The 27,521-nt window shown below is 35.3% G+C and overlaps 1 protein-coding gene across 16 annotated transcripts in view; it reads right to left on the bottom strand.

Moving 5' to 3' along the window:
• The window catches only part of ttn.2 (titin, tandem duplicate 2), a 373,025-nt gene that overhangs the window by 190,889 nt on the left and 154,615 nt on the right, over positions 1–27,521 (bottom strand). For 14 of the 16 annotated variants that reach the window (XM_067987638.1, XM_067987650.1, XM_067987647.1 and 11 more), the window contains 11 exons: positions 27,289–27,366; positions 27,163–27,189; positions 26,654–26,698; positions 26,333–26,356; positions 25,082–25,147; positions 23,899–23,994; positions 20,577–20,660; positions 17,762–17,836; positions 16,433–16,507; positions 13,537–13,614; positions 11,135–11,218 (listed from right to left, as the gene is read on the bottom strand). In XM_067987638.1, the coding sequence (XP_067843739.1) occupies positions 11,135–11,218; positions 13,537–13,614; positions 16,433–16,507; positions 17,762–17,836; positions 20,577–20,660; positions 23,899–23,994; positions 25,082–25,147; positions 26,333–26,356; positions 26,654–26,698; positions 27,163–27,189; positions 27,289–27,366 (732 nt within the window). The remainder of the gene's footprint in view (positions 1–11,134; positions 11,219–13,536; positions 13,615–16,432; positions 16,508–17,761; positions 17,837–20,576; positions 20,661–23,898; positions 23,995–25,081; positions 25,148–26,332; positions 26,357–26,653; positions 26,699–27,162; positions 27,190–27,288; positions 27,367–27,521) is intronic. The other 2 variants (XM_067987634.1, XM_067987636.1) reach the window with 2 other exon arrangements.

A 27,521-nucleotide genomic window follows, 5' to 3' on the forward strand; every position in this document is an offset into this window, starting at 1 on the left:
CATGTATAAAAGTTTGAAGACATATAATGTCAACAAAACATGAAACAAATATGGCAGACAAACTAGCACAAGGTGATATTTTCTTGTGAATTAACATAACAACTACATCAAGAGGAAAATGATCTTTGTGCACTGATAGAATTTATATTTACCCACGCTTTTAACATATTCTACAGTCTTTACAAAAGTACGGTATTTTTGTTCAAACTTTTCTAAATGTAATGATCCAATTCACCTTGTAATAACTAATCAAAACATACCATCTCTAGTGGTTTTGACTCAACCTAGACATTGGGAGAAGGTTTCTACTTTTCACTATTTATAGCAAAATTGAAAATATGCTGTTGATTCACAAACTGTGGAAGTCTTCATCGACACTGTCGGTGCAAATTGAAATGTCTAAAATCATCTTCCAATTTAATTGACACGAAGTTAGCAAAAAATTGTTTTCCCTACATGTTAGAGCTATCACCGCATGAACAACACATACAGATAACAATGTCGCAACATTGTAACAAAACAAATAGACTGACAAATAGATATAGAGATGATCAATTTAATGTTGGGGATATGGTTTGAGAAATTACCATGAAGAGTAGAAGTTGTTTTCACTATTAATGTGAAGATAATGTCACACTAGTTAAGAATTAAGCTATCATTCTAATGGTGTAAGCAGGTCGCTGTATTATCAGAGTATCTTTGTATTTTTGTACCTTTAGCTGGAGCAACTTCATCTCTTGGAACAAAGACCGGCTTTTCTCCTGGTTTTATTGGCTTCTTCGGAACCTCTGTCACTTTAAATGATACAATTCTTTTAAGATAAATTTCACTCAAAGAACATGTATAAAAGTTTGAAGACATATAATGTCAACAAAACATGAAACAAATATGGCAGACAAAGTAGCTCAAGATGATATTTTCTTGAGATTCAACATAACAGTTACATCAAGAGGAAAATGATCTTTGTGCACTGATGGAATTTATATTTACCCACGCTTTTAACATATTCTACAGTCTTTACAAAAGTACGGTATTTTTGTTCAAACTTTTCCAAATGGAATGATCCAATTCACCTTGTAATAACTAATCAAAACATACCATCTCTAGTGACTTTGACTTAACTTGAACATTGGGAGAAAATTTCTACTTTTCACTGTTTACAGCAAAATTAAAAATATGCGGTTGATTCGCAAACTGTGGAAATCTTCCTCAATACTGTCGGTACAAATTGAAATGTTTCAATCATTTTCCAATGTAATTGACATGAAGTTAGCAAAAAAAAATCGGTTTCCCTACATGTTAGAGTAGTTACTGCATGAACAACACATACAGATAACAATGTCGCAACATTGTAACAAAACAAATAGATTGACAAATAAATATAGAGATGATCAATTTAATATTCTGGATAGGGTTTGAGAAATGACCATGAAGAATAGAAGTTGTTTTCACTATTAATGTGAAGATAACATCACACTAGTTAAGAATTAAGCTATCATTCTAATGGTGTAAACAGGTCGCTGTATTATAAGAGTATCTTTGTGTTTTTGTACCTTTAGCTGGAGCAACTTCATCTCTAGGAACATAGATCGGCTTTTCTCCTGGTTTTATTGGCATCTTGGGAACCTCTGGCACTTTAAATGACATAATTCTTTTAAGATAAGATTCACTCAAAGAACATGTATAAAAGTTTGAAGACATATCATGTCAACAAAACATGAAACAAATATGGCAGACAAACTAGCACAAGGTGATATTTTCTTGTGAATTAACATAACAACTACATCAAGAGGAAAATGATCTTTGTGCACTGATAGAATTTATATTTACCCACGCTTTTAACATATTCTACAGTCTTTACAAAAGTACGGTATTTTTGTTCAAACTTTTCCAAATGTAATGATCCAATTCACCTCATAATAACTAATCAAAACATACCATCTCTAGTGGTTTTGACTTAACATAAACATTGGGAGAAGGTTTCTACTTTTCACTATTTATAGCAAAATTGAAAATATGCTGTGGATTCACAAACTGTGGAAATCTTCACCGACACTGTCGGTACAAATTGAAATGTCTAAAATCAATTTCCAATGTAATTGACACGAGGTTAGCAAAAAAAATTGTTTTCCCTACATGCTAGAGCTATTAACTCATTAACAACACATACAGATAACAATGTCCCAACATTGTAACAAAACAAATAGATAGACAAATAAATATAGAGATGATCAATTAGATATTCTGGATAGGGTTTGAGAAATGACCATGAAGAGTAGAAGCTGTTTTCACTATTAATGTGAAGATAACGTCACACCAGTGAAGAATTAAGCTATCATTCTAATGGTGTAAACATGTCGCTGTGTTATAAGAGTATATTTGTATTTTTGTACCTTTAGCTGGAGCAACTTCATCTCTTGGAACAATGGCCGGCTTTTCTCCAGGTTTTAATGGCTTCTTCGGTACCTCTGGCACTTTAAATGACATAATACTTTTAAGATAAGGTTCACTCAAAGAATATGTATAAAAGTTTGAAGACATATCATGTCAACAAAACATGAAACAAATATGGCAGACAAAGTAGCTCACGATGATATTTTCTTGTGAATCAACATAACAATTATATCAAGAGGAAAATGATCTTTGTGCACTGATGGAATATATATTTACCTACGCTTTTAACATATTCTACAGTCTTTACAAAAGTATGTTTTTTTGTTCAAACTTTTCCGAACACAATGATACAATTCACCTTGTAATAACTAATCAAAACATACCATCTCTAGTGACTTTGACTTAACCTAAACATTGGGAGAAAGTTTCTACTTTTCACTATTTATAGCAAAATTGAAAATATGCTGTTGATTCGCAAACTGTGGAAATCTTCCTCAATACTGTCGGCACAAATTGAAATATTTAAATCATTTTTCAATGCAATTGACATGAAGTTAGCAAAAAAAAATCGGTTTCCATACATGTTAGAGCAGTTACCGCATGAACAACACATACAGATAACAATGTCGCAACATTGTAACAAAACAAATAGATTGACAAATAAATATAGAGATGATCAATTTAATATTCTGGATAGGGTTTGAGAAATTACCATGAAGAGTAGAAGTTGTTTTCACTATTAATGTGAAGGTAATGTCACACTAGTTAAGAATTAAGCTATCATTCTAATGGTGTAAACAGGTCGCTGTATTATAAGAGTATCTTTGTGTTTTTGTACCTTTAGCTGGAGCAACTTCATCTCTTGGAATAAAGATCGGCTTTTCTCCTGGTTTTATTGGCATCGTAGGAACCTCTGGCACTTTAAATGACATAATTCTTTTAAGATAAGATTCACTCAAAGAACATGTATAAAAGTTTGAAGACATATAATGTCAACAAAACATGAAACAAATATGGCAGACCAACTAACACAAGGTGATATTTTCTTGTGAATCAACATAACAATTACATCAAGAGGAAAATGAACTTTGTGCACTGATGGAATATATATTTACCCATACTTTTAACATATTCTACAGTCTTTACAAAAGTACGGTATTTTTGTTCAAACTTTTCCTAATGTAATGATCCAATTCACCTTGTAATAACTAATCAAAACATACCATCTCTAGTGACTTTGACTTAATCTAAATATTGGGAGAAAGTTTCTACTTTTCACTATTTATAGCAAAATTGAAAATATGCTGTTGATTCGCAAACTGTGGAAATCTTCCTCAATACTGTCGGTACAAATTGAAATGTCTAAAATCATTTTCCAATGTTATTGACATCAAGTTATCAAAAAATAATCGGTTTCCCTACATGTTAAAGCTATTACCTCTATTGGATCTGTACCTTTAGCAGGAGGGGCCTCCTCTTTTCTTGGAATAGCTATTAGTTTAATTTCTTCAGCAGGTGCCTTCTTAGGAATCTCTGGCACTTTGAAGATTATTATTGTTTTATTAGCTCAAATAAACAAGTATGTCTTTAATGATATTGCACTAATTGAGACCAGGTGAACCAACATAACAGATTGAAACTAACAGGATGAACATATTCTCTTGAATGATTAACGCAACTGATAAATTAGTCAGCCAAAGTGCTCATATAAATAATTTGCTGTATTTGATCAGTAATTGGTCAAAATAGCAATATTTATGTAATGCTAGATTGGCATCTTTGCTAACATAATTTTATTGAAAAAAAATTGTCTTTCTAAATTAGTTTAATTATTTTCAAATTTACAATTTAGTTTAATTATTTTGAATCATACTTCCCATTTATATTTATCCAAGTCAACATGGAATCACTGGACATAAAAAATGTCAGATTGAGTAGAATTAAAAAACACTAACATCTGCACAAATTCAAGTGTTTAAGGTCAAACTGCCATTTCGTTCTCACTGTATTAAGAATTAATTTTAAACCCTTCTTTTGCTTTAATGTCAAAGAAGATGTTATGACGAAAAACAGACACACAAAAGATAATGGCAAAAAAAATCATACAAATATAACATACAACATTTAACACTGGATACAATATGTGTTTATTTTATACCTTTGACTGGAGTGACTGCCTCTTTTCTTGGAAGAGAGACTAGTTTCACTTCTTCAGCCACAGGCATCTTAGGAACCTCTGGCACTTTAAAGAACATTGATATATTAAGAGCAAATTAATTCAGTAAAATGTACAAAACTCTGAAGGTGTTTAAACAACAAACCAATACAACATAACACACGTATGACAGGAGATACTAATATAGGATTGTATTTACATTTGAAAATGCATGATTTTTAAATCAAAAAGAGAATTACTTGTATAAAAATGTGCTCTATTGAGGCAACTGAGCATTAACTGGTAATAGAGAAGTTTTACATTGATATAATTGGGCAGTTTCCTCTGTGTAAAGTTAAAAAAAATCCTGTACTAAACTGTCACCAGTTTACTTATTTTTCTTTAACTTTACACACAGAGAAAAATACACTTCAGTATTATTTCAGCTAACAAAATAAAAGAATACGTTATAGACTCACAAATTAAATACTTTTATTAGCCAATAATTTTGTTTAAACTTTTCAAGATAATTGATCTAAGTTGGTATATATAACTAAATTTAAAAAAGTAAAATTCAGAACTGTTCTAATGAATTAGCATTCAGTTCAAATATTAGTTTCTGCATAAATGCAAATATTCAAATTTAAATTTCCCTTTAAGTCATTCAAAAATTTCTCCCTAGTTGGTTGATATACAATACAAAGCATGAATACGCAACATTATAACAGAACATCACAAACTCATAAAAACACAAAGAAGACAGACTGCATCTAAAGAACAAGCAGCACCAAAGCAAGGCTGGGGTTCAAGAGATGACTATGAAAAGCAGAAATTGTTCTCATTATAACAACATGTTGTCATGTCATATATGAATAAAGCATGTATAAAATGTCCTGTATATATTTCTACCTCTCGCTGGAGTAATCTCTTCTTTTTTTGGAATAGTGTCTGGTTTCATTTCTTCAGCAACTGGCTTCTTACGAATCTCTGGTTCTTCAAAAGGACAATTTTGTTTTATATCAGATTAATTCAAGAATGTGTAATATATGACAATGAAGATACTTAAAAACTGAAGGCATGAAACATATGTGACAGATGAAACGAACACAAGACATGTACTCTTCCAATCAAATGACAATCAAATGACAATTATAAAATCAAAACTTCTGTCATTTGTGCATCTCTGTAACCTCCTCCTTCCCCTCTGAGATCTCTGCACTCTTCCAATTATGGCCTCTTGCGCATCCCCGATTTTCTTCATTCCACCATTGGCAGCAGTGCCTTCAGCTGCCTCGGCCCTAAGCTCTGGAATTCCCTCCCTTAACCTCTCTACCTCTCTCTCCTCCTTTAAGACGCTCCTTTAAACCTAACTCTTTGACCAAGTTTTTGGTCACCTGATCTAATATCTCCTTATGTGGCTTGGTGTCAAATTTTGTTTGATAATGCTCCTATGAAGTGCCTTGGAACGTTTTGTTACGTTAAAAGGGCTATATAAATGCAAGTGGTGGTTACTGTTGTCCTGTCATTAATCAGTCAAATACTATCTGGTAGCAATGGATTTGTTGACAGAATATATTTAGCACCATAATAGGAAGGCCTTCAAGGAGGAGTTGGTTCAGGTACAGAGTAGGCTCATCCCTACGAGGGGAAAAGGAAGTTGAAATTTAACGCAGAGAAGTGTGAAGTGATACATTTTGGCAAGATGAGGAGAGGCAATATAAACTAAATGGTACAATTTTAAAGGGGGTGCACATTCACAGATCTTTGAAGGTCGCAGGACAAGTTAAGAAGGCTATTAAAAAAGCATATCGGATCCTGGCTTTATTAATAGAAGCATAGAGTACAAAAGCAAGGAAGTTATGCTTCCTTTATAAAACACTGGTTAGGGCTCAGCTGGAGTATTGTGTTCAATTCTGGGCACCTCACTTTCGGAAGGATGTCATGGCCTTAGACAGGGTGCAGAAGAGATTTACTAGAATGGTGCCAGGGATGGTGGACTTCAGTTATGTGGAGAGACTGGTGAAGCTGGGGGTATTCTCCTTAGAACAGAGAAGGTTAAGGGGAGATTTGATAGAGGTGTTCAAAATCATGAACAGTTTTGATAGAGTAAGTAAGGAGAAACTGTTTCCAGTGGCAGACGGGTCAGTAACCAGAGGACACAGATTTAAGGTGATCAGCAAAAGAGCCAGAGGCGACATGAGCAAACAGTTTTTATGCAGCGAGTTTTAATGGTCTGGAATGCACTGCCTGAAAGGGTGGTGGAAGCAGATTCAATGGCAACTTTCAAAGGGGAATTGGACAAATACTTGATAAGAAAAACATTTACAGGGCTATGAGGAAAGAGCAGGGGAATGGGACTAATTAGATAGCTCTGTCAAAGAGCTGACACAAGCATGATGGGCTGAATGGCCTCCTCCTACGCTGTACTTACTATGATACTATGATAATAAGAAACATTAAAATTCCTTACTGACTTTATAATTAATGTCATGCTTTCTATCTTATTTATTTTTTCCAAAAAGAAGTGATCCAAGTCATCATGTAATAATAACACATTAATATTCATATTTGTTTCTATTGATTTTATGTTTAAGTTCAGTAAAGATCTGAATGTTCAAGATCATAGTCCATGTCCATATTACACAAATATTTTATATCTGTTAGAGCTACTGTTTATGACAAATTCACACAGATTTTAAACATAAACCACGATGCCACAGCACTGTAACAGAATAACACACATTGACAAATATGAAGATGCCAATTTGCATTTAAGTAACAAGAAGCACTAGAAGAAAACACAGATTATAACTTGACAATGAAAGGTAACAATGATCATAACTGAAGACAGGACACAGTATTACATAAGAGCTAGACTATTAAAAATGCTTTTTATACCTTTAGTTGGTATAATATCTTTTTTTGGAATAGTAACTGGTTTAACTTCTTCAGGAATGGTCTTCTTAATGATTTCTGGCATTTTAAAGAACATTATTAATTTAAGATGAGATTCATTCAAGAATATACACATAACTTGGATAATATTTAAACAGATCACGATAACATGGAACTTGCAAGAGACAAATTAGGACAACATGAGATCCATGATACAGAAATAAAATACATTCTCTTTCATAATAACACAATTATTCAATTAAAGAGGCAGGTATTTATGTACATGCAAAATAAAAGCATATGTTTACAGTTAGCGACAGAATGGTGCAATGGGTTAGATACAGTCCTTTTATCTTTGGGATCTGGATTGAAATCCAGCGCATGCTAATGGGATGTTGCTGGCTGTAAAGGTTCAATCAGTTGAAAAAGTCTCAATGCAGTTCATAGTGGAAATGGGCCCAAAGCATAAAAATGCTTCAAATTTGGTACTAAATTGTCAATCTCAATCCAAGACTTTTTAAGATTGCTGGTGTGAGAAACGGTAGATCTGAAGTTATGGCTAAGAAGCATTATTGGGCAGAGTAGAAGGATCTGACTTTCTGATTTATTTGCTTATAATCTAAAATTCTGTATTACATTTTTCAGTTGATTACTTCTAATCTGTGTAGTTTTGAACTAATGTTTTTACTCAGGTGATTGTTGAGGTCTCATTTATTACACCACATACTTAGATCTGGACTCATAGATTTCAAATGTTTCTTTCTGCAGGACAGATAATTACCCAATTGTGTTCAATTCACTCTTCTGGTAAATCTTTACCATGTGAGATTGAAATGTTTAAATATATTAACAACCTCTAGTTTAGGAAAACATAATGATAAAATATTTTACAATAAAATAAGCTTGGCAATATGTTTTTTTAAAAAGCATTATGATCTTTATAAACTAAGCTTTTCATTAAAAAATTATTTTATTCACACTTGCCCAATGCAATGACACAAATCAGCATGTAATCACTAATACATTATTCATATTATTTTTAGCAGTTTGAATTAAACAGCACGAACCTCAGAATATTGTAAATGTGAATATTCAATATCAATTTCATTGTTAACGTGTTATCAGACAAATATTTTTTCCTGCATGTTATAACATCTGTTAGAACATTGTGAACAATATAACAGAACATCACAATTTCATACAAACTGAGAAGACAAATACTGTTCTTAATATGCAGCAGCAAAAGCAGGGTCTGGGAAAGACTTTATGTGATGGCCATAAAAAGTAGGAATCATTTCCACCATAATGGAAAGAATAAGATGCTTCCTATGTAAGAATAAACCTAGATGACACCTTCTGTGTTTTTATACCTGGAGCTGGAATGACCTCTTCTTTTCTTCGGACTGTAATTGGTTTCAATTCCTCAGCAACTGGCTTCTTGGGGATCTCCAGAACTTGAAAGAACATTATTATTTTTTACCATCACGATTCAGCCAAGAAAACTTACATAGCTTTGAAGATGTTTAAGACAAAAATAGATAACATGCAACAGACATGACAAAAGTAACTGACATAAATGAGACCTAAATATATTGTTTTAACAATCATGGTATTTCTATTGGTTTATATATTCAATTAAACAGCATTTTTATTAAATTTCTGTATAATTGTGAAGGTTCATGATCAAATTCACATTGATTTGATACATTACCATAAAAGTATTTAGGTATTTTCAACATGTACAGCTACTGCTATGACAGTATGAACAATACAAAAAAGTTTAAAGCATACTGACCTAAATCTTCCTGGAAAAATAATGGCAAGTTCATGATGCATGCCGTTATTAATGCGCAAATCGGCCAGCAGGTTCAGGTGAAGAAGAGATATGCTGTGTGTTGCGAATCGCCATAACTTGTTGGTCGATTTACAGCGCTCCACCGTTTGCCTTGCATAAATAGCATCTCGCCCTCAACCTCCCCGTTATTTTTAAGAACTTGCTGGATTTCCACATTAAACTCGCCGAGAAAGTTAGGGTTTGTACTTAACAGTGTAAGTACCCTTTTAACAATGTGATAATTGTTAATACAATATCAATCAACCTCTCCAGCCCAGAAAGAGAACAATTTAAACTGTTGAGTCTCATTCCTTAATGCAGTAAATTCTTCTTAGAGATTTAAAAAAAAATTAATTTTAATTGTTTTTATTTTTTTCTTACTTTTCCTTTGTCTCTTTTTTCTCTCTCTCTTAATGCAATCTTTCTTTCCCTCTATTTTTCTTTCTGTATCTGATTTGACTCTAATTCACTCCATTTCCTTCTCCGTCGTTCCTCTGTTTCTTTCTCAATCCTTAAATCTCATTGGTTAAGGAGATAGACTGTTGGTCCTGTCGTTCACTAAGGCCCCAGATCAGCTCACACTTCCAGCAGCTTACAGAGCAAAAACATTTTGAGCTGAAAGGTGCAGGAAAAAGTCTAGCTGATGGTACATGCCACGCTCCAGCAAGATTTGGGCCAATATATGAGGTTGCAACAGTGTAACTGAACAGCATAAAGACACAAACATGGAGAAAACAAGTAGCATTTGAATAAGAAACAGGATTTGAAAATGACCACAATAGTGAGAACAAGAGACCACACGATGTAGGAAGACTGTTGATATAAAATCTTCTGTGTATTCATTTTTACCTTTAGCTGGAACAATCTCTTCTTTTGGCACAGTAATGGTTTTAACTTCCTCAAGAATTGGTTTCTCAGGGACCTCTGGCACTTTGAAGAAATTTAAGCAACAAATTACGACATGAAATACACAGCGGACGACGCTAACTTAAAGTGACGTTTGCTCTTGTAACGACAAACAAACACTAAATCAACAAGACAACTTTTGCATGTATACTGCTTCAATCTCTATGAAGGTGGACCAAGCAAACACTTGGTGAAACAAGAACTGATATGATGTGATAAGTTTATTATTTACAGTATATGGAGAAACGACATCTAAACTAGCTCATCAGCATCGTAGCTATCTTTTGTTTCAGCCTCTTTTTTTAATCTTGCTGAAATACACTATGCTTTTACAAGCCTAACATTAAAAGTAACTATTTTTCTAAATATTTTCGGTGGAAAAATGGCCAAAAAATCCTGAAATGTGACAGGGACCTAACTGCAGTGTTAAAATAACATTACTGGTAATATTGTGGATCCTGCTGCACTGATATAATAATATAAAAATTATTCTTTACTATCTTTATAAATTAAGCAATTTTATTTCACTGTTTATTTATATTTTTTCAATTCAAATGATCCAAGTTACAAAATAATAATTGATTTTAAAATTGTTTTAAAAAGTGAACCTGTTTTCAAGTAGATATTAACTTCTGCAAACATCCAAATGTTCAATGCAACATTTCCATCTAAGCATTATAATAAAAATATTAAATTGCTATTTGCTTAAATCAAAGAGCATGAGTAACCTAAACAAAAAAAAATGTGTGCTTTAACTTCACTACAGTGTGACAGGACAGTATAAATCCATAAAGAGAAATTATATTGGTGTAAACCTCAAAAAGAGGTTTTGATTCAGACTGAAGAGTCAAGCATGAAAAGTAGCTGTCGTTTTCAGTATAATGGAAACAACAGAATGCTGCATTATGTAAAGATAATTTTGGTGTAAGAGTCTCTGAGTAATTTTGTACCTTTTGCTGGAGCAACCTTTTCTTTTCTTGGCACAATAACTGCTTTTACTTCTTCGGCAATTGGCTTCTTAGGAACCTCTGGCACTTTAAAAAACAGGATGGTTTTAAAAGAATGTATATCAAAAATGTACAATACCGTCTGATTTTGTCATTCAAGGAAAGGATGAGGGAGATAATGAAACTGTGCATTATGATAGCTGCTTAACTGTACTCAACTACTGGAGACATTAGGTTCAATTTTGGTCTCTCATCAGGAGGTGTATGGATTAGAAGCAACAGCAATCTGGACAAATTTGTGGGAGAACCCAACCCAATTTCCAGATCATCCCTAATTTGCATGAGTGAGTCAAGTGCCAGCATGAAATGTGCTCCCCATAGACATCTTGCCGATTCGGCAGTGGGAAATCAGATGCTGCTGCAGGTTCTTAAAGGCCTACAGCATTTTAAAGGAGAGGTGCATTTTTTGTCATCAAAGCAGTGAAGCTGCAGGAAAATGTCTGGGGATAAGAAGAGTTCAAGCAGTGCCTGGAGATTTTCAGATAGAGCTGTGGAGAAGCTGGTGGTGTAAATTCAAAACAAAAAGTAGGCCCTTTTCCCCTTCAATGGTTGGTGGGTGCCAAGGCAAATTGGTGAATTGGCATGGTGAGAGATGGTACAACATGTGAATGCACCCAACATTATCACCAGGACCTGGCTGCAATGCAGAAATAAATGTAATGATCTCATTTGGAGTGCAAGGTAAAAGCCCCCTTCACATTGCATACTTCCTACACAGTGGCAGCTTGGTCAGTAGGTTACTTGTTCTTGGGGCCATTAGAGCCAACCCTGATTCTAGAAGATAATCAGAAATTCCCTCCTCTTCCCTAGACTGGGGATGGTAAGAAGAATTGTAGCATTACTTAGCTCCACCACCACTAAATCAGCTAACTCATCCTGGAGCTGAAGATGGGCCTTTCTGATCAGTCATCTCAATCCCACTTACTCATTGAACCATTAGGAGTCAACATTTTCTTTGAACTTGGCTTCTAGAATTTTATTTGCTGGAGGAAAATATTCCTTATCCAAATGATTGATTTTGACAACTCACGCTACAAATTAATAAATAAAAATAACTCTTGCTGTGGGAAATAGTCAACACTTAAGTTAAAGTATTGATTATTTGCATACAAAATTATGGTTTGCTTTCTTTAAATAACTGACAAATCCTAAAATCTTGCTCTAGCAATCAAACAATTTCAATTGAGAACCACTGAAACTTTTTTTAAAAATTAAAGCCGTGATTTAATTTCTGAATAGGCGTTATAGAAAACTAGATATCATCAACTCTCTGCTGATTCAAATGTTCCAGATCAAATTCTCATTTATTATTTTTACAGCAAGAAATATTACCTAATTTCTACAAAAAAGAAAGAACAATACGCACAAATGAGACATGTAAATGATTCCACTACATCACAACAGAATAAAACATAACATTATATACAATCAGGAATAAGTATGAAGATCATAAATGACACCATAAGCATCATCAAAAGCAGGGATCCGGTTAGGACGTATGAGATGACTCGGAAGAAAAACCATGCTTGCATTCTGATCTGATGAAGATGATACTAAATTATATGGGAATGAAGTTTGTATAAAATCCTTCTGTGTATATTATACCTTCTAGTGGAGGAACCTCCTTTTTTCTTGAAATAATAATTGGTTTCACTTCTTCAGCAACTGCTTTTTTAGGAATCTCTGGCACTTTAAAATAACATTATCTTTTTAAAGACTATAACCATTTTAGAAAATATACAGAATGTATCTTAACACCAAACAGGACAACACATGACAGACAATTTCTCTTATAACAATAACATAACAGTAAAGCTGCGTCAATTACTGGTACTTATGTAAGTAATGTGCTTCCTTTGGGAATTTCAGTGACTAGAATTAATGGAATATTTTTACTTTGATATATTATATTTGTTAAAATAAAATACAAAAGGCTCTTTACTCTTTTTCCTAATAAATTAATTGTTTACTGAGTATTGTTATTCACATTTTTCCAACAGCATGATCAGAATTTAATCAGTGACAAAAATTAATCCAGAATTTTGCAAAAAATGGCTTCACTCCAATTTAATTGATGTATTGCCAAATTATTAAGCAATGTTAACGCTATCATAATATTCGTGATCTATACACATGCAAACTATGAACAATGATCACAACATTGTAACATGTTCATAACGGACATTGAGAATACGAGTATTTTTTGTACAATAAGCAGTCAGAAGAGTTCTAACTTTGATTTGAGAGATTATCATGAAAACAAGACAACATTGTCACCTCAATGTCAACAATAAACTACCATATCACATGGGAAAATATTTGTATAAATCTTGTATTTTTTGTACCTTTTACTGGAGTGATTTCCTCTTTCCTTCGAACAGGAACTGGTTCTTCAGGAATAGGTTTCACAGCAACTTCTGGCACTTGAAAGAATATTTTTTATATTTAGCAAAAGCTTATCAAAAACAAAAATGACATTTATTCAAACATTTAATGAAAGTCATACAATGGTGGCATCCAAATTGTATTTTCCTTTCCAACACATAACTCATATATCTCATCTACATGCTGCCACTGCGGCAACATCATCTGAAAACACAATGTCAGATTCTATGCGTATGCTGACTACACCCAGCTCTACCTCAGCACCACCTCTCTCGACCCTTCCACCGCATCTGATTTGTCTCGCTGTTTGTCCGACATCCATAGAGCAGAAATTTCCTCCAATTAAATATTGGGAAGACCGAAGCCATTGTCTTCGGCCCTCGTCACAAACTCCATTCCCTAGCCACTGATTCCATCCCCCTCCCTGGCCAATGTCTGAGGCTGAACCAGACTGCTCGCAATCTCGGCGTCCTATTTGGCCTGGAGTTGAACTTCTGACTCCATAATCCTCCCCATCACCAAGATCGGCTACTTCCACCTCCGTAATATTGCCCATCTCCACCCCTATCTCAGTCCATCTGCTGCTGAAATCTGCATCCACGCTTTTGTTACCCCCAGTCTCAACTATTCCAATGCTCTCCTGGCTGGCCTCCCATCTTCCACCCTCTGTAAACTTGACCTCAACTATTTATGTACATGATTTTGCATCAGTGAAGCAGAGGCAGTTAAGATCAATGGATTTTCTAAGTTAAGGTCTTTCAACCAATTTTAAACAATCTATATTAGCTTTAAAATTAGAGATTTTTTTTCTAGCGATAAAGAATGTAAATGGAATTACGCTTTCCTTATAGAAAATACTACATCAATTTAGAAAAAACTCAGCCAGGGAAATAGTCTCCTGGAAGTAACATTCGCGCCAGACAAGTGCCAGGCAATGACCATCTTCAACAACACAGAGTCGAACCACCTACCCTTGACATTCAACGATATTACCATCGCTGAACCCCCCAGCATCAACATCCTGGAGGTCACCATTGACCAGAAACTTAATTGGACCAGCCACATAAATACTGTGGCTACAAGTGCAGGTCAGAGGCTGGGTATTCTGCAGCGAGTGACTCACCTCCTGACTCCCCAAAACCTTGCCACTAACTACAAGGCACAAGTCAGGAGTTTGATGGAATACTCTCCACTTGCCTGGATGAGTGCAGCTCCAACAACAATCAAGAAGCTCAACATCATTCAGGACAAAGCAGCCCACTTGATTGGCACCCCATCCACCACCCTAAACATTCACTCCCTTCACCACCGGCGCACTGTGGCTGGAGTGTATACCATCTACAAGATGCACCGCAGCAACTCGCCAAGGCTTCTTTGACAGCACCTCCCACCTAGAAGGACAAGGGCAGCAGGCACATGGGAACACCACCACCTGCACCTTCCTCTCCAAGTCACTCACCATCCCGAATTGGAAATATATCGCCGTTCCTTCATCGTCGCTGGGTCAAAATCCTGGAACTCCCTACCTAACAGCACTGTGGGAGTGCCTTCACCATATGGACTGCAGCAGTTCAAGAAGGCGGCTCACCACCACCTTCTCAAGGACAATTAGAGATGGGCAATAAATGCTGGCCTTGCCAGCGGCGCCCACATCCCATGAATGAACTAAAAAAAAGTTAACCTTTTTCTAGAAGGAAAAATCTGGTGCCTGTAACACTTTGTGGATAACTCAAAATTACAACCAAGACTGGTTGGTCATGAGCAGGTGGCACTGAGAGTGCAAATAGGCCATTAACAATGACAAAACTCTGACATTATCACTTTCTGACAGTGGTACACGAACAATGAATAGTGGCTTGCAGCGAACCAGAAGCCTAGCCTGAAGGGCAGGAGGATTTAAAGATGCACACTCTGATTTTCCAATTACTCGCTTTGAGCCCAGCCATAAGAGCCAGGTTGCACACTTGTTGCACCCTGTGTAAGTTACTGTTAGCAGCCAGCATGCTAGAGGAGTAAGATGCAGTAGGTTTGTTATAAACTCTTGCTTAAGTTATAATAAGATAATCTAAAAGATTAAAAGATAAAAGTTTAAAAGATAGTTTTCAATTTCAAATTACTTGGAAGTGGACTCCCCCCCCACCTTATATTTGAACAAAATTGATTACATAGATTCTACGTAAACTATGTAAAATGACTTGGAAGTAGACTCCCCCCGCCCCCCCCTTTATATTTGATGAGGTTGGTAACCTAGGAAAACAAAGAAATACAATCATGGTCCTCATCTTCCCTTGTGGGTGTGGCAGTCCATCACTGAGCTGTTGCTCCTTGAAGATAAGTACCAAAAGATAGTAATTATGATATCAATTGCATGCATACAGTATGATAGGGCAAACTCCATTGAGGCAACAAGAAAAACCGGCCAAAGAGCTGTGCATTTATGATGCATCAAAGCAAACAGTTGTTTCAACAGCTTCATCACAGGGGTTACCAATAGGTCCAAGTAATGGACTAAAAGTTTTCAACGCAAGCCATTGGTTAAGAAATTCAATGCAAAATTCAAATTTATATAATACTGGTGTTATTAAAATACTTTGTGTTTTAATGCTTAATGCTTATGCACAATGATAGTACCAAAATTATTTCAAGTACAAGGACAGCACAATTTTACACTACAGCAATAGAATGGCACAAATTCACAAGCAAATAATTAAAACAATACATTTCATAAAATAAGATTAAGTAGAGCATTGGCGATCTGAAGCCTCTAAGACAGAAATACTTTCCAAGATAATGACAAAATGAAATATTGTTTTGCTTAGGAACAATGCTATAGAAAACATGGTGCTTCTTTTGTACCTTTTATTGGAGCAACCTTTTCTTTTCGTGTAACTGGTTTCACTTCTTCAGGAACAAACTCAGGAACCTCTGATGCTTCAAGGAATTTAATTTTTGGACAAAAAAAAATCAAAGACGTGTACTTAAAACATTTTAACACAGAAATACACATAACATTAAACACAAAAGAAGCAACTAGTACATTACACAGTCTATCATCTTATGCCAATCACACAATAATCTCGCAGTTTGCATCATGGCTCTGGTATACATTCAGTTATTATTGCTTTATGCAACCTAGTTAATCAATCAAGCAGCTATGAGCCACCTTAATTACACACTAATCCTTTGGATATTTTAATGTTCAGTTCTCAACTAGCATAAGTGATTTTAGCTGCAAATCTCCACACTTTCCTCCATACTTCCTATCACTTCTGGTAGCACTGCGATTATGCTTCTTTATAGAAAGAACTCCTTCCCCCATATACAGCCTATGGTGTTGTCCCCAGAATTACTTTCCGAACAAGCTGGCTTATAGCAGTTCTATGCTATTGGAAGAGCATGATTATGTTTTTGACTAGACATGCTAGTGCCAACCATACTGCCGAGTTAGGAAGCAGAAAGATAGAGATGTCTGTTCAACAAAATTTCAAGTTCCTTTTCGAAATAAAGTTGGACATAGGTAATTCTGCAGTATTAAAGATTTAGGTCCGAATATAATGTGTAGCATGATGATAGGTATTCTCAGCCTTGATCGCCAGTAGGTTAATTTGCAATCTCTGAAGATTTCCTAATAGCAATTTTCAGGAAGCAAAATACTAATCAAGACCCATTGCGTTTCATTAATTTCTGGTTTACCTACTACCCCATCTATATGTTCTCATGCATGCATGTTTTACTAATGTTTACTGATAAGTAACTGTAGCATAAAAATAAATCAACTAAGCAACCATTATGATTTTACAAATTAAAAAGCTTAAAACTAAGCTACTTGTAATAATTACCCTTTTCCCCCAAAAACTTTGTAAGTTATGAAGTTAATTTATTTTAGTTACAATAACACTAATTATTGATAAATTAACCAAAATGAGAATACACTCATTACTAGAACTGTAATATTCACTGAAAATATATTTTAATTAAAATTTATAAATAAGAGCAAAGTCCCCCAAAACCAGTGTTTCTAATTTAATGTGCCCCTCAATGTAATGGATAAGTAAGCAAACAATAAAAACAGTATACAAAAGAATCAGGACACAACACGAACGCACATTCACACAATAACCAGCTAGAACATGTGATTTATTTTGAAAGAGTCATTTTAAAAGTATGGTATGTATATTTCCATACCTTTTGTTGGAGGAGCTATTTCCTTTCTTGGAACAGTAACTGGTTCAACCTCCTCAGCAACAGGCTTCTTAGGCACTTTAAAGAACATTTTCATTTTTAGAAAATGATATTGGGTATTATCCTTTATATTCTGTGACCACTCAGGGAGTGTCAGAGAAACCTAGTGGGTGTGCGTTTAGATCTTAGTTTGGGTATAAAACTGTATAACCTGGTGTAAACTGCATGCCTATATCTAACCAGACGTATAAGCTATATGTATATGATCTAACGGCGTGAATAAAGTGAATTGAGAGTTAAGAGAGATTGACTCTTCTCCTCTTTGTACTAAGCCAGTAACCGTAACTGGTAACCTCCGGTCAAGTACCCCCGCCTGTCACGTGGGAGACCGGGGTTCAATTCCCCGCCGGGGAGCCAGTGTCTTATCACATTTCCTTTGTTTTTCTCAAAACTTAGTTAATTCAAACTGGTTCCAGCCAGCCAAGGCCAGGACTGAATTCAGGTTACTTTAGTTCAAAAGTCGTTCCTGCCTGTGTGCATCAGCAGCTGATGTCTCAGCTTACCTTCTGCAGCCAACAATGTTTAAAAGTGAAACAAAACATATGGAACAAGAGCATACATAAAAACAATTAGACCACAAAGCACAGCCATCTGAGGTCAAGAATATAATAAGAAGTGGTAAATGTATACCGATAATCATGACTCTTAAAGTAATGTTTATATTAGTGGGAACTCTAATACAAAAAAAGTATGTTCAAAATTTTACAATTTATACTTAAACTTCAAATCAAAATGTGTGTGTGCGTGGCGAGGGGTGGGGGGTGGGGGGTGAAATGTGAAAGCAGCCACACTTTTTTTTCCACTTTTGTTGGGTGCACATCAAATGCTTCTATTATCGATAGTTGTTACAAAAATGTAATCAGAGGGAATCAAATCTACAGAATGCATCGGCACTGTGCATCAGTTCCCAAAACTGATGATGATGATGCTACAGTCCTGATAGCACTAGATAGATGTGCAGCTAGAAATGCTACAATAGAAATAACTGCAAACGTGTCTTTGATGATCATGCTGCTGGAACTGATTCCATTTGCCCTAGAGTGCTTATAGAAATGGAGGAGGTTGTATGTGGGTCACTGATTCACATATTCAATAGCTCTTGATGTCTGGGAAGGTTCTAATGGATTGGAAGCATAATTAGGTGATCCCATTATTTAGGAGAAGAAATTTGACCCTGGGAATTATAGGCTGTCAGTTTGACAAGTTGAAAGGCATTGCATGGATTTCATTTATGATCACTTAGAGAGATCAGTGGTTATTTGAGATTCCCGGCATGGCTTCAGGAAGCAGAGTTTCTACCTCATTAAACTTATTTAGTCCTTTGAGGAAGTGTCCAAAATAGTGGATGATGACAATCCAGTTGATGTTATATATCTCGATTTTAAAAAGCATGTGGCAAAGTGCCACACAGAAGGCTACTAGAAAAATTCAAGTCATATAGGATCATTGGACGGGTATCATACTGGACAGGTAACTGGTTAAAATCTCATAGACATAAGTTTGCCATTAACAGAAGTGGATATGAACGGGAGCTGGACTAAAATGAACTTCCACAAGATTCCATGTTAGAACTACTGCTGTTCATCAATTTCATTAATGATTTGGATGAAAGCAATTCATTCAATCACAGGAAAATGTGCACAGAAGTAAGCCTTTTAGACTAAATTAATAGGCTGCAGGCTGATTTATATAAATTTGAGGAATGGGCCCATAAGTGGCAGACATTTTTTAATGTGCATTTGGGGTACAGAAACTACAGTTATGTTCAAGGGAGATACTTGGGGGTAACAATTGACAAATTGTTGGAAGTTTACAAGCGGTGTGAGGTGGCTACGGTGAAGGTAAATAATGTTTTAGGGTGTATTGCAAGGACCATCGAATATAAAACAAAGAGCACTTTATTTATGCTACACAAGGCCTTTTTAGGTCTTTGCTTGGACTATTGTGTCAGGTTTTGTTTCCTGCACATGCTAAAGGATAGAAAGATATTGATGCTCTGGTGAAGGTGCAGATGAGGGCTTTTAGGTTGATATCTAGCCTTAGGGCTCTTAGTTATCAGAATAGTGTCTGAGAGTTAGGGCTATTTACTTTAGAAAAGCACAAGCTTAGAGGGGGCATGATTGAACTTTCTAAAATGATAATGAGGTCGGACTTAGTCTAGTTTGATAGGTTATTTGAAATGGATAGGGATGGTAGTTCTAGACATAATGCATATAACAACCTTAAGCAAAAAGTTAGCTTAGATGCCAGGATATATTTCTTTTCACGGTGATACTGCCCTCTGGAACCTTAACCCTAACTTTACTGAAACATGCAGTGGGTATGGATTTGCTACACTCCTTTAAAAGGGAAATTTACAAACTTAAGAGTGAAGAGGGTATTTTTAGTTATAGAAGGTAAGCTGTAGTTTGTAATGGGTCTCCTACAGCTTTGGGGGTTGGAGAGAAATTTCCCAGAGGTTTTCATGAATTGGCTATAGTTTTTATCTTTGCTTTACTGCTTCTCGCAGGAAATTGTGTGATTGAGGGGTGTGTATGTAGTTGCACCATATCTTGCACCATATTTTTGTCTACTACTTTGCTCAGCAGATTATTCCAAACAGGTATCATTCTGGGTAATAAAACATTCTTGCTGACATCTTTTATATTTCGTTCTCGCTAATTTCCAATGTGCTGGAAGAGCTTTAACAGGCCATCACAAAAGAAAGACAACATTTTAAAATTAACATTTGCATAAAACACTGCATTGATTTTTATACCTTTTACTAGAACATCCTGTTCTTTTCTTGGAATAATGGGTAGTTGAACTTCTTCAGTAACAGGCTTCTTATAAATCTCTGGCACTTTAAAAAAAGTGACTTATTTTAAAATTTTGGCCAAGTTCATCAGTGACAACTATAAATCTGAAGTAATCTATTGATATATGTGATACATACAAATAACAAAAAACAAGCTGCTGCAACATATTGCATGTACATCAATAACATAGCACAAATAAGGATCTATATCTTTAATATAGATTCACCAGTAATAATTAATAAGAATTGCTGGTCACTGAAGCAATGATAATATTAGCAACCAAATAAAAACTTAACAGATTAAGTTAAAAGAAACTATTATAAAAAGTTACCTAAATAGTAATGATTGTAATATAAATATGGTTTTACACATTCTCAACAAAATGTGTTTTTCATTAGCTAATATTTGTAACAATTATAGGAACAACAATTTTAATTTTCTAAACATATGTACATGTAGCACTAGATTTTCCTCCATCGTGGGTTTACCAGGACTGTACTTCCACCATCAGTGTGACCCAGCTCTGATCCTGCCCTATTTTTTCTGGGTCTTAAACGGCCCAGGCGACAATTTTACTTGTGCAGCTATTTGGATAACTACAATGTCTCAGGCTGTTGCTTCTCCAAGGCACGGGGCCTTCAGATTCTCAAATTTTCAGATTCTACAGTTGAGGTGTTACTGACTGGAATCTGGCAAAGGAAAAACTTGTTTTTTGGCTGTGAAGTAAGGAGACCCACAAAGAGCATAGTCCAATGGAAGGATGTGGCCTTGGCAGTGAGTGCCACCTCCAGCAACCATTGCCATTACAAGCCTAATGATCTCACCAGGTTAGCCAAAGTAAGAGGTGACAGTCACAATTTGAACCAATGTAATGTTAAAAACATGTTTTACAATTACAACATCATGTACTACTTCCTGAAATATCCATGAGAGTGCATGAGACCCTTCACACCCTTTTCCTGCTCCTGCAAGTGTTCCTCAACTCACAGCCTAACTTGGAAGGGGTGGTGAAAGACATTTTTAAGCAATTGCTTAAAAACAGAAAATGCTGGAAATGCTCTGCAAGTTAGGCAGCATCTGTGGAGAAAGAAACAGAGTGTATGTTTCAGGTCGATGGCCCTTCATCAGAAAGTTCTGATGAAGGGTCATCGATCTAAAATGTTAACTCTGCTTCTTTCTCTACAGATGCTACCTGACTTGCTGAGTACTTCCAGCATTATCTGATTTCCAGCAACTGCAGTATTTTGCTTTTGATATATGTTTGCTTGTTTCCTGCACCTGTTCTCACGCCTATTAAATTACACTTACATTCCATATGTTGTCAGCCTTGGCTCAGTGGTAGCACTCTTGCCTCTGAGTCAGAAGGCCATGGGTTGAAGCCCCAATCAAGAGACTTGAGCACATAGGTTGACGCTTCAGTGATCGTACTGAGGGAATGCTGCACTCTGAGGGGTACTGACATTTAGATAAGATGCTAAATCCAGGTCCTGTCTGCCTTCTCAAGTGGATGAATACCTCTAAAAACAGATTATCTGGCCACTTATCTCATCACTGTTTGTGGAACTTTGCTATGCGCAAGTTGCAACAGTAACTACACTTCAAAACATACTTTATCGGCTGTGAAGCGCTTTGGAACTTCCTGTGGTTATGAAAGATGCTATATAAATAAATGCAAGTTCTTTGTGGCAAGTGGAGGGCTTCCACACATTCTACTTTCTTCTCAGAAGGCGAAAACAGCACAAAAGAATTGGTACGGTACGGAAATCCAACGTTGCACATCACTTCCAAATTTAATCTGATTTACATTCAGTGCAGGGATTGCAGTGGGTGCTCCAGGCTTCTCACATCGGGGGCAGAGAAAATCTGAACAGGGTTTTTTGACCAGAGGCGAAACGATACTAGGCCTCCCTGCCCCATCTTCCCCCACCTGCTGCCCCAAATCTCATACAATGGGAGGAAAATCTAGGCCATAACCTTTTATACTTTCTGATTATACTCATAAGAGAATATTTAAAGAAACATTTTTATACAAACAACAGTTTACATCAGGATACAAAACATAGCTTCAGACACATCAAACATTAAGGATGAGATATGAATAGGTATCCATACAAAGAAGAAAGGGCAGCCTTGTAGATCTAGCAATTGTGTCGGTCTGCCAAACAAGTATTCATTGCTACTACCTTTATTGACACTTCATGCAACCAATGATGTTTGAGTGAGTTTGAATATTTAGTCAGGCTGTTAAACAATGCACTTTACAGCAATAAGGTCCATCTTCCAATTGTTGGTTGCCCCGATGACATTTATGAAAAAGATTCACGACTGTACCACATATGCTAGATGAAGAAGGTAGCATGGCCTCAAGAAGCAACAAGTAAGGAAGTACAGACAGAAATCGAAGGGGCAATAGATGGATCACACAGTGCTGCATAAAACATAGGGATCTCAATAAAGTCAGAAATTTAGAAATGAAACAAAAACTTTTATTCTTTGACGTCACTGATATTGTGAGGTCATTAAAAACGGTAATGGCATCATCCTAGTATCCTCTCTCTGTACTACCGTATGCTGCCCATGAAAAATAAATCCATGACTCAAACAATGAATCTGGTGACCTTACAAAACCTTAAGTACTGAATTATTGTGGGATTATAATAGCTCACAAGTACCCTGCTTTCTTTATGCCAATCCTCTTACATATGGAATGGTGAAAAATGAATACACAAAAACAACATGAAACAAGTATGGTTTCTGACAGAGGCAGACAAAACACAACAGTTTTCCATGAAGACCACATTGCACGCTATACAGTTAAGACTTTAATTGCTTTTTTTCCCACAAAGTACTTCTGATTTTTTAGAGGAGTTGGTGATACAACTTTTTGAAGTGGTATTTTCTTGACAACTTATGGCAGGTCAGATCCAAATTTGTTTAAACACATGAACAATGTGGATTATTTTCAAAAGACACACAATTCTAAATGAGTTCAAAAATTATAAGCAATCAAAAGTTTTACAATTTTAAACCTTTTCACAGAACATTAAAAACTATATCAGTAATAGTTATGTACACAGACAGTAGCAATTATGCGAACATAAGCAGCTTTGAAATGTAACTGATCAAGTATATAAAATCTCAAAGAACCCTACTGAAATAAAGAATAAGCTAAAGTAAATAAAACAAGCTGGCATTTGTTGTGAGAAAACCACAAAGAAGGCTAACAAGAACCACAGAACATACATGAAGTTTTGTTGTAAACAAACTACAAGCTCATTGTACCTTCTTGAGGAACTGCCTCCTGTACAAGAGGAATCCGAGAGGGAACAGCTTTTTCAGGTACTTTTTCAGGTACAGCCGCTCTGGCAACTCCAGACACTTTAAAGACATTATTGTTATTGTAGACCACATCAATTAACAGAAAACATTTATACACATTTAACAAATTATATTAACAAACATTCTGTGCTCTCACATCTATAAAGATTCCTGTATTGTACAAGAAAATGTACCTGAGTTGGATATGGGAAAGAACAGCAAGAAAACCACCAAATAAATGTCTTTTCGGGTTCTTACTAATTGTTCCCTCATGTTTCCGGAATTTAAAATGATGCAGTAAATTTGTATGCATATGTCCAATAACATAACAGGTTTATTAAGTTTTTGAGATACACTCAGTACGTGAAATGTATTTAACATTCAAAAATACTACCATAGTACTGTTGATGTTTCCATATTTTTCTGGTACATTTTCATTTCTGGCTATGTTGTGTAGAGAAAAAAAGTGCAAAAGAAGATTCAAAGAAAATACAGGAAAGTCTGCTATATATAGAAAAAAGCTTGATCATGATCTGGGAGCACGACAAACAATTACTAACGATAGACAGTCACAGAAAATATCATTCTACAGCAAATACTAAAAATATGTACAAGTGCTACCAGAAAATTAGACAACTTAGCTTGAGTTTTGAAAATTCACATGCTCCTGAATGCTTACCACTTAAGAAAGGTCTCAGAAGCAGGCTAACTAATTTCAATACCTAAAATATTAAACTAATTTAAATATATTCAAATTTTAAAATTCTTTATGACAATCTTAAGGGCAATTTTGTTTTCTTTCAAATAGCCGTATGCACATTTTCTTCAATTTTTATACTAATTACACAACAATAAAGTACAAATTAACTGATTGTAATCAGACTTCCACAATTAAACAAAAACCTTCTCTAAAAGATGGGGAACAACACAAACAAACACATACAAAGAGACCTAAATTCATGCAACAGTTTGGCAAAAATCAATAAATAAAAGACACTGAAATAAATCATAGTAATTATAAAAGAAAAAGAACAATTACAAAGGAGGGATTATTTAAAGAAAAAATTTATAAAGAATAAAATGATAATAGCACAGATCACAAAAATCACACTTGTTAAAAAACACAAGGTTCCATTCATTTCTGTACCTTTTCTGACATAAACTTCCTCTTCAAAAGAAACATGTTCAGTAATCTTCGTGCGAGCCTCAGTAACTTTAAAAAAACATTTTTATTTTACACCACTATTACTTCAGTTAAAAAAATATGAATCTTGCAGAAAAAGTGCATTTAAAAAATGCGAATGAAAGCCTATAACGTGCTGATCCTGTTTCAGTGAATTGACCAAATAAAAAGCACTGAACGGGAGATTCCTCCCAAAAGTACGATGAGTGTCAAGGGCACCCACTTAAAACAGGCGTTAGGCACCTTGAATATGCTAATCAAGTGCCTAATGCCTTTTTAAGGACCCCAATACTCTGCTCAGTTTTCAAGGGTCCACAGTGGCCTAACCAGCAGTGTTTAAATAGACCACTGAGGGCTGCTGAAGAAAAGGCAAGTTTTATGTTTCTTTACTTGCCTTAATGTGGAGCCAGAAGGGGCAGCAGTGCTTCTCCTGGATTCACAGCAATGCTGCAGGCCAATGTCAGCCTGTGCTCACCCCCCTCCAGTTTGCCTCACCCCGACTGAAGAACTTGCATGACGGTTGGATACCCATTGGAGCCTGCTGAATTTTCCAGGGCCCGACCTGTGAGCTGCATTGGGACGCTCGATAGACGTCTACAGCTCGCCCGTTTTATGTAGATGAAGCCCGATGTCCAATTTCTGGTGAGCATCAGTGTCACAGTGTGGTATAAGCTGAAAACAGCCCAGAAAAACTACAATTTTTCCCACAACTGCCGATTTTTAATTTTTGCTGGTGGTGGAAAAGTAGCAGTAGCGGATTGGCCGCCCATTATACACCCCACCTGACTAAAGTCAATGGGAAAGAAAATCGGGGGGTGGGGGGGAACGGGCAGCCCATCCGGCACCTGGAGTTCTCCATTACCCACAAAAGTAAAAATTACTTCTGAATACACAGTATTCACAGTATAGACAGTACAAATATTTCTATTAAAGGCACACATCTTATGCAGACATGCTGTTTATAAAAACATTATGCTGTAAATGTTATTACACATTTTGATAGAGGAAAACCATTCTTAATGACACATGAAACTTTTCAGGTGCAGTTGACTAGACAACTTCAGAAAGTCTAAATTTGTTTTTATGGAACTGGCATAACATGAAGAAATTACATAGTCAAAGTATGTTTCCATGATGCTGTTTTAGAATGCTGGAATATTTAAGATTTAGTTAGCTCCTTAGCTTATTAAAACACAAAGGATATAAATATGTTACCTCTTTCTTCTATCCATTCTTCTTCTATAACAGAGATGAGGAAAAATATGTAAATAACAAATAATTCTTGCAAATTCAAGGAAGATACATTTATATAGCTTACTAAAAAGATCACAACGAAAGACACAGGACAGGAAGGAACTTCAAACATTCAGCTAAAAGGTGTGTACATGAATCCAAAATGTGATTTTGATGAATAAACAATAATTAATTACAATTTTCATTTTGCAACTCTTTTGGCAAAAAAAATGAAATCTATAGATTCTACAATTGAACCAATACCCTTTTGATAATACATTCCTAAGCTAACTGCTCTTTTACCTGTAAATGGCATTTTTTCAACTTGAATTCCAATATCAGGAACATCTAAAGAATTACAAAAGGAGGAATAATTATTTTCGATTCATTCTTCCTGAGGACCCATTTTCTTACTATTTTATTGAACAATTTAATGCAAGAAATGAAATGAAATTTCTAACCAGTATTTTAGATTTTAAAATCTGACCTACATCTTGAGAAAATGTAAAAAAAATATTACCATCAATGACAAACAGTAATGTTAGAGGCAGCTTTTAAATTACTGATCACCAGTGAATCTTGTGCGTGCATACTGTTTTAAAGTTAAAATAAAGAAAAAAACAAATACTAGCTTGTTTTAAATATTTTTGTAATATAAGTTATTTAATACAGCCATCGTTTACTATTGCTTAACAAAGTTCTGATATTTTAACTAAAAGACGAGATGAAAACAGTTAGTTCTGCTTATACTTTATTGCAATATTAAGGAAAATTTAAGAACTGGAATATAAGATTTTTAACAGATTACACACCAGGTTTCCTGGGCTGTAAGATGATTTCTGTAAACAACAGATTTTAGCATTAGTGAAAATTAATAAAACAATAAAGGAAATGTTTTTGTTTCATTAAAAAAGTGCATTAATTTCAAATGTACCTACCTTGGCTTGATACACAAAGTTCTGCAGTACTTTTAGCTTCACCTCTTGGCTCAAGTTGAGCAATTACTGAATAAACCCCTGAAAAATAGAATTTTGTACTGCTGTATTTACCTTTACTTTATTTGAAATAAGTACTACATAATATTTGCAGCACATAAACAGGCCATTTGGCCCAATAGGTCTATGCCGGTGTTTATGCCCCACACGAGCATCCTCCCACCTTTTTCACCTCA

This window comes from Heptranchias perlo, chromosome 7, assembly GCF_035084215.1.
Source record: "Heptranchias perlo isolate sHepPer1 chromosome 7, sHepPer1.hap1, whole genome shotgun sequence".
Taxonomy (NCBI): Eukaryota; Metazoa; Chordata; class Chondrichthyes; order Hexanchiformes; family Hexanchidae; genus Heptranchias; species Heptranchias perlo.